General features: G+C 27.6%; 1 protein-coding gene across 1 annotated transcript; it reads right to left on the bottom strand.

Annotated features, from left to right (window-relative positions):
- Positions 1-3047: 3047 nt before the first annotated feature.
- Positions 3048-7274, bottom strand: LOC111276079 (uncharacterized). The gene is made up of 3 exons (XM_022861855.2): positions 7090-7274; positions 3404-3738; positions 3048-3309 (listed from the first exon to the last, which is right to left on the bottom strand). Exons 1-3 carry the CDS (start codon positions 7168-7170, stop codon positions 3273-3275), a joined length of 453 nt encoding a protein of 150 aa, XP_022717590.2. The 5' UTR covers positions 7171-7274; the 3' UTR covers positions 3048-3272.
- Between the last annotated feature and the right edge of the window lie 876 nt (positions 7275-8150).

Below are 8150 nucleotides of genomic sequence, written 5' to 3'. Positions count from 1 at the left end.
ATATTAACTCCAAAAGTTAGATACTCGCGAACTAAATGTGTGAATCACATTCTCACAAGTAAGATTACAAGAAAAAATATCAGACTCTTTCGAACCAAACACCTTTCAAGAAATTTTGTTGATATTCGAGAGCTTCTGGCAATGGAATTTTTATTTATTAAAGATTTTCAAAAGGAATTTCAACCCGATCCACCTTCAACTTTCTTCCAAATTTTCAGTTTTTTTTTTTTTGTTGATTTTTTATGATTTTCTGAAATCAAGTAAAAGGAAATAAATATAAAAATATAAAGAAAAACAATTGAACAACTATGGATCCTAAATTTATTGGGATCAAATTTGAAATAAAATCTCACCTAGCACTTTGATTTGGATTGGAAGGATTAATCAAGAAATTGGGCTTCGTATCCAAAAATAATATTTTAAATTCGGTTTAATAATATTTTACTATTAAGTCAAAGTAATGAAAAATTATAAATCCAAATTATAGTTAACATGTAATGTGTTAACTACAAAATAAATTAGGTTGTCTATATAATTATAGTGTTAATTGGGTTTTGAATTATTATTTCATTTATTTTTTTCAATTAATAAGATCCAAGCCTTTAATTTTTTTCAAGATTTTTAAATTTTATGATTTTTTTTGTTATTTTATGAGTTTTTTTCTTTTTTTAATTTCCATTTAATAAATATTTTTAAAAAATAAAATAAATAAAAAAGGATAAAAATAAATAATGAAAATGAAAGTACTAAAGTTTAATAAAATTAAATTTGTATGAGATTGAATTCCAAGATCAGAAAAAAATTTAAAGAAATCCAATTAGCAATTTTAATGCCGAATAGTAAATCATGAGAGCGAAAAGTAAATATTACGATGGGATAACAATTTCAAAACCAAAATCAAATCTCAAGGCATAATTGGTTATTCAAAGGCCTACAAACAAGAAGAGTAGTTAGAAATTCGGCTTAACTAATATTTGCTTTAAAATATGAAAAACAAACTCATCTTGAATTAAGTTCTAAAAGGAATTGATAGCTCAAAGTTTTGTATAATTTTTTATACAAAACTTTTTCAATGAATTTTAATATTGTTAGCACTTTTATTGTTAACGACATCTTGTCATTAAGCAATAATAATTATTTTTTAACAATTATTTTGATCATGTTTGAAACATTTAATTATGCGAAATTATTTACAAATGTAAGAAAATTTTTGCAACGACGTTTATTTGTTTTAAACAAAATCATAGAGATTTTTTAACAACAATTTTGAACATTGTATAAAATATTAAGAAAATTTTTTACTTTAACAACAATCACGGTAAATTGTTATGAAAAGTATTCAAAAAAATTAGTTACATAACGATAATGAAAAGTTGTTATAAATATACAGAATTTCATAATTTTTTTTTTTTTACCATTACCAATTTTATAACAATTCGCAACAACAAAAATTGTCATTATCTAAAATAGAAAAAAAAATAATAATTAGTTATAGCTATAAAAGTAATAAAATATTGTTTCAACCAAACTACCAACAAAATTGAACCAACGTAATCACCAACGGAATTTTAAATTCAGAGAATCGAAATTTGCCAATGTGTTTAGATACTAACAACGGAATTACCAACAAAATTTAAGCGCGACAAAAATTTGTTTGTATGGGATTTAAGTCTATAGAAATTTGCGTTAGATATAGATACTACCAAAATTTATGCGTTACCGAAAATCTGTCAGTATGGAATTTGGCAAATTGTTACTTTCAAATACCAATGGAATTTCCATTCTACCGATGGAAATTTTTGCTGCTGTCTACAAACTGAATTAGCAAAGGGTATCACTATTGACACGATCAACTCTATCACTTTTTCCAACAAAAATTTCCATTGTAATTCTAGTTACCAATGGTTCACCAACGGATTTTTCCGTTGTAATAGGCTTGTTTCTCTTGTAGTAGCTCAGTTTCAGTTTTTATTGTCCAAGGTTGGTGTTACAACTGGTTTCACCATCTTCCAAGGGCATATTAAAAGGGACAAGTCATTTTAAAGCAAGTCAAAGAAAGTTGTCTCTATTGATGCCATAAATGAATATTTTTATTGTCTTTGAATTGAATTATATTTCTTATATATCTCTACAAATGGAAAATATATCATATTGCAAGATGCTAACATACTCTCAACATCATCAATGTTCACAAAACTGATAAAGCCATGCCTTTGACCTCAAATATTTCTTTTTTCAAGAATAAAGAGATTAACAACATCACCATATTTTTTGTACAATTCCCAAAATTATTCAACATAGCATAAATCGGGGAAGTTAAAGAAATGAAAATTAGCAGTAATACTTTAAGTCTGTGATGCAATGCACTGCACAAGATGATAATTCTATTTCCTCTGCTGCTGAAAATCTATAAAACATGGGGGTTTCCTTGTTTCCCATAAACATCATGTCCCAGCTAACTATAAATTACCCAAGACAAAGCACATCAGAACCAGAGGGGTTGGCTATAAAGCAGGGAGGGGGAACACGACTAAGGCACTAAGTGGGGATGTGGGTTTTCTAATTTAGAGATGGATTAATGGTTCTTGAATGGAATGGAAAGGGAAGGGAGATGGGAATGAAAGCTAGAGGATGACCAGGGGCCACACGGTGGCGGATCTTTGATTTTGGGCTTGTAGACTTGATGACATCATTAGGTAAATCATAAAATTCCAGATATCATTAGATAAATTACTGGATTATTAAATCCTATCCTTTCAAAATAAAGACATATGGTTCCAAAATCAACTTTCAATAACACAGATCTTCCTATGAAATTTCATCTTTATCTTTAATTACAATCATATTTATCTTTAATTAAAATACAACAATAGATAAATTCAAATATATTAAGCTTTTTTGAACTATTTCACCAAACACTAATATAATAAAATGCTCCTTTAAATCATTTTACATAATTGTAAAAGAAGAACAGTTTGAAGAACAAAGTCTCCCTAGCTCAATCCCACAAAAAAAAAAAAAAACAACAACAACACAATTGGGGGAAAGAAGAAGATTTTGAAGAAAATAGTTTATCACACAGAAGTCATGAAATACAACACAATAGTTTATCACACGAAATCTTGCATTATTCTTGCCATGAATTAATTTTACCACACGAAATTGAAATACAATGCCTTAAAGGAAGAAAATAGTTTGAGTACTAGAACAAACAAACTGGAGGCTAGAAGGTATCCCACACTCAATCCTTTATTACTCAACAAAGAACTTTATTACTTAATACTTGATGTTGTCCTTGCTATTATCACACTGCAAAAATGAAAACAAAAGGAAAGTAAAAATTTTCATGCAAAAGCAAAAGTAGGCAAAAGCAAATAATAAGCAAAGTTATTATTGAACTGACCGAAGCAATTGAGTGAGCTGAGCAGCCTTAGTAAAATCGCTTTCCTCTCTTGCCTTGAGAATTTTAAACATCAGGACAAGACGAAGTTGAGTGTGTGTGCTTTGTTGAATTAGGAGATTAGTTTCCTTCCTAAGTTGCTCGCATTCGTTTTCAATGGCTTCGAATTTCTCTCGAACTTTTCTTTGTCCTTCTTTTATGAATTTTTGCTCTTCACTTGTCTCTTTCATCTTCACTTTTAATTCCATAAGTCTCGTGATCATCTCTTTCCTTCTGATCTTTTCTTGAAAATGTAATTTCATTCTATGTCGACGAGAAACAATCTTTGAAATTGATGACTATCCATAGAGAGGGAGAAAAAAAAAAGAAACGAAAGAAAACTCATTAATTGCCACAAAATTATTAATGGTCAAGCTTAAAAAAAAAAGAAATGAAGATTTAATGAGATTTGAACAGTCATGGTTGTTTAAAAAAAAATACCACAAAGGAGCAAAAACTCTAATACACACTAATGTAAAGTTGGCATAGGTGATCGGAACTCAAAAAATTAGTTTGAATCACTCGATCTAGGATTTAACCAAACTCAACATGACATAATAGAATTTCAATTAATTCAAACTATTCCAACTTAAAATTCGAAATGATCAAAACCTGAACAAATCAATTTTAAATTGATTTAACTTTAAAAATTAATAATTTTAATAAAAAAATTGAATCCAAAATAACTTAAGTAGCAAAACCCAAATGATTTGATGTCAAAATTACCTAAACTCAAAATAACCTTAAATCACCTGATCTGACTGACCCAAATATCCTCTCCAACATATAAGTGAGATTTGAAAAGATGAAATCCTAAACCTCTAATTTGGGCTCAAAGGTCCTCTAGAGTTAGTGTCTTTTACTTAATGGACCATGCTTGATTCAATGTGAATCCAGAATGATCCATTAAAAAATCAGCCCATGGGTTGCATCAATGTAATTATTTAATACGTCATACTGACACGATTTGCGGTAAGTAAGAGTACAATCGAGCACTGCATATAATTTATAAATTTTATAGATCATATCATGCCTGGGATGATATTATTTTTTTGTACCGAATCAAGTCAAATATGTCTTATTAATAATTTTCCTAACTTCTTACCATTTTTTCATAAAGTTCTTTTCTTTATTTTTTCAACTATCTTAAAAATGAATATATGAAATTAATATGTAAGGTACATGATTTACATGGTTTAATAAAATATCTATATTTACAAAAAAAAACATGTTAAAAGAATTTATGAAAATAATATGTTGAAATTGACAATCACTAATATTTCATCTCTAAATTAAAAAAAAAAAAAAAAAACACACAAATATCACATTATCATTTGATTTCTCACTTTCATCATTTGATGATTCACTTATATTTATGCTTTGTCTTATGCTAGGCCTTTCATTAATCAATTTTTAAGTAATATATATTTCATAATTCTTTTTTATAAAGTAATAAATTAAAAAGAAAAAATTATAATTTTTTTTAACTACTAGTTTAAAAGTTTTATAAGTGAATTTAAAGATATAATTTAATTTTTATAAATTGCTAAAAAAAGTACTAAGAAAGTAGAAGGCTTTCAGCATATAATAAGAATAACAAGAAATACTCCATGACCAAGGAGTAAGCTCATTTATAATAATTATAGGCCAACATGGGACAACACATTAGTGATTGTGTGCCAAGTCGTATAGCCTATGTGCCACGTGTTGAGACTAACCCTTAATGGATCAAGTCATACCAACCTAATGAGCCTGCAGGTATATGAGCCATGTCAGAAAAATAATTTGACTTTCACGTATTATTTAATGGCCCAAGGACATGGTTTGCTTGGCATGGGTTTGAGTTATTTCAAAATCAGATTAATTTGGATTCAAATCATTTTAATTTTTTATTATTAACTTTTTATATCAATTTGAATTGGACCAAATCAGATTCAGATTCGAATTAGCCTTGACAAATCTAAATGCAATCTTAGTAACAAATAACTTTTTCAAAAAACTTGAACTTGGGCACAAGTTTATATAGTAAGGTAGGTGAGAGCTTAAATGAACCCTAGAAAATTTTCTGATGATGCAGGAGTTATAAATTTTTTTAAAAATATATAAATTGATAATTTCGCTATATTATTTGAAATTAAAAATATTTTAAACATAATACATAGCAAAATTAGGAGGAGTAAATAAAGGAAAAATAAAACATTAAAAAATAGATGTTAGATGCTTAACGTTCCCTTTCTAATTTCTCTTCTTTCTCCGTTATTCATTTTTCCTCTTTTATGCTTTCTTTATTAAATTTTAAAAATATTAAGTGATGGATCAATTACGTATAAATTATAGTTCATAGTCTTTTTATAAAACTATTTTAAATCATAATTTTTTTTAGAAAATATTTAGAAAAAAGTACTAGAAAATAATAAAGAATGGTGGAAATTTTCCACAACCTTTTTCACTCATAAAAGGTCCAAAATCATTTTTTTTTTTTTACCAAAAGATCAAAATCCTTCACATATTTTAACTTTTACTCTCTATTTTTTACTTCGATTTTTTTTTTTAATTTTTATAGAAGCAATTTGTAATTTTAAAAAGGTCAAAATTACTAAAACAATTTTATATATTTTATATCTTAAAATTATTTTAAAATGAAATTATCTGAAAGTTAAGAAAAAATAAGACAAATACGAATAATACAAAAAATCATATTTCTCTTTTTTATATTTTTTTTTTATATCTTTATTTATTTTACTAATATAATCCAATATATTTTTATTCAAGGGCGAGCGCACACACACGTATATATAGAAATAAAAAAACTAGCCTTAGGATTTCGGTTGACAAGGGAGAGCACACAAACATTTATACACCCTCATTACCAAGGCAGGGGACGCTGATCTTGCTTAAACCCTACTGATCCGAAGTGGGGAGCCAGATGTGCCCTACCTCGCTACTTTTGGATCGAGTGCGATCCGAAGTGGGGAGCCAGTTGATCCCATTCTTTCACCCCTCCTCTTCCTCTCCTCTATCCTCATCCCCTCAGTCGCATCTCTTTTCTTATCTCTCACTTCCCTTTCTCATGGAAACAAGTTGAAATTTCAAATAATTTCAACACAGAAACTGACATAGAAATACAAAACTAGCCTTAGGATTTTTTAACTCCCCTTGAACCCCGTAGGACTCAAAACTAAATTACATAGTAGTTTACTAGATTATGCAGTTTTTTGAGGTTTCCCTTTTTTTTTTCTTTTATATCAAAGGAAAAGGAGGACAGTTTCATAAAGGGAGACTGAGATTTGCAAGTTCATCAACATAATGGACAGAGATTTATAATATTTACCTTTTTAAATTGAAAAAATGGCAAAATTTGAGAGCATATTACCTTTTCTATATATATATGTAATCAATCCGAAACAAGATGATCATATAAACTATTTAATTTGATTCGTGTTGCCTCTAACATATGAACAGATTGATAGATTATAGAAGGAAAAAAAAAAAGCTTAAAATAAATCAAGGCTCAGCCATAGCAAAAATCAATTAAAAGAAGGAAAAACATATATAAAAGCTGAACAATGAAACAAAGAAGAAAAGGTCAACGAAGAAGAAAGTGTTAACAATGAAAGCTGGGACTTTTCCTTTATAAGACATTAACAAACCTTGGGCCTTTTTCGCAATTTGAAGCATCTCTTCTTGATCGCTGGCGTAGGTTGCAAATGAGAGTCTGAAAATAAAGTCATTCTGTTTTGTGTGTTTGCCAAGTACTCTTCATCTCTTAAACCTTTAAAACTAATATATAGGAAAATTAAGCACTCTTATCTTCTAGGTCACTATTTTCCTAACATTCATACGATCCATTTGTAGAATACTGTATTTTTAATTTGTCTTTTTCTTGATTTAGTGACAAAAAAATTTTATAGAACACATTAGAGTTTGAATTCGAACCAAGTCACCTTATCTCCCTTTCCATGTAACAGGGTTATGCCCTCTTTTAAACCAAAAAAAAGAAAAATCTTAATTTTAATAATCAAAATTTAAATTCTGAAAATTTCACACAACGATTGATTCTAACACAATTTTAAAGGGACTAATTATTAATAATATATATTATATATATTTTTTCATGCATATACTTTTAACAGTAATATAATTTAGAATTAACGATAAAATTACTAATTATACAATCTATTAGGAAAACTTTATTGATTCTTTTAGTAATTTAAATTTGAAATAAAAAAGAGGTATGAGCAAATCAATTATTAAACATTTTATGAAAACGGAAAACTTAATATGCTTTTAAAAGAATAAAGATGAAATTTTGAGACTAAAGTTAAGATATTTTCTATCTTTTTGTAAAATAGTTTCAATTTTTTTTTTTTGGAGATCTAATGTAAAAAATAAAAGTGACAAATATGTGGAGAGGAGAGTTGCACTAAGCAAAAAAGAAAAGGAATCTAACAGTATGTTTGGATTGAATGGAGAGAAAGGATAAGAAAATAAAAGAATGTAAAGGAAACAAAACCCCATATTCCCTTGTTTGGATAAATTTTTAATTTAAAAAAAAAAAAAAAGAGGTGAAAACTAAATAACTTTTGGTTTTCCTTATAAATCCAATTTTTTTTAATACCCCAATTTGAGAAAAAAAACTAGGGAAAGGAAAGTTGATAATTTTTTTTTTTATAAAAAGACTATTGTGTCCATCTTTTTATTAATACTAAAA

This window comes from Durio zibethinus, chromosome 25, assembly GCF_047325235.1.
Source record: "Durio zibethinus cultivar Kanyao isolate XHJ-2024 chromosome 25, ASM4732523v1, whole genome shotgun sequence".
NCBI classification, from domain to species: Eukaryota; Viridiplantae; Streptophyta; class Magnoliopsida; order Malvales; family Malvaceae; genus Durio; species Durio zibethinus.
This window is presented reverse-complemented; position numbering and strand designations above follow the sequence as displayed.

Coding starts and splice junctions, on each gene's coding strand:
- LOC111276079 (XM_022861855.2), bottom strand. CDS start 7,170: ATGACTTTATTTTCAGACTCTCATTTGCAACCTACGCCAGCGATCAAG. Junction 3,739..7,089: donor AATTGCGAAAAAGGCCCAAG/GTTTGTTAATGT, acceptor CTCTATGGATAG/TCATCAATTTCAAAGATTGT. Junction 3,310..3,403: donor CAGCTCACTCAATTGCTTCG/GTCAGTTCAATA, acceptor TCATTTTTGCAG/TGTGATAATAGCAAGGACAA.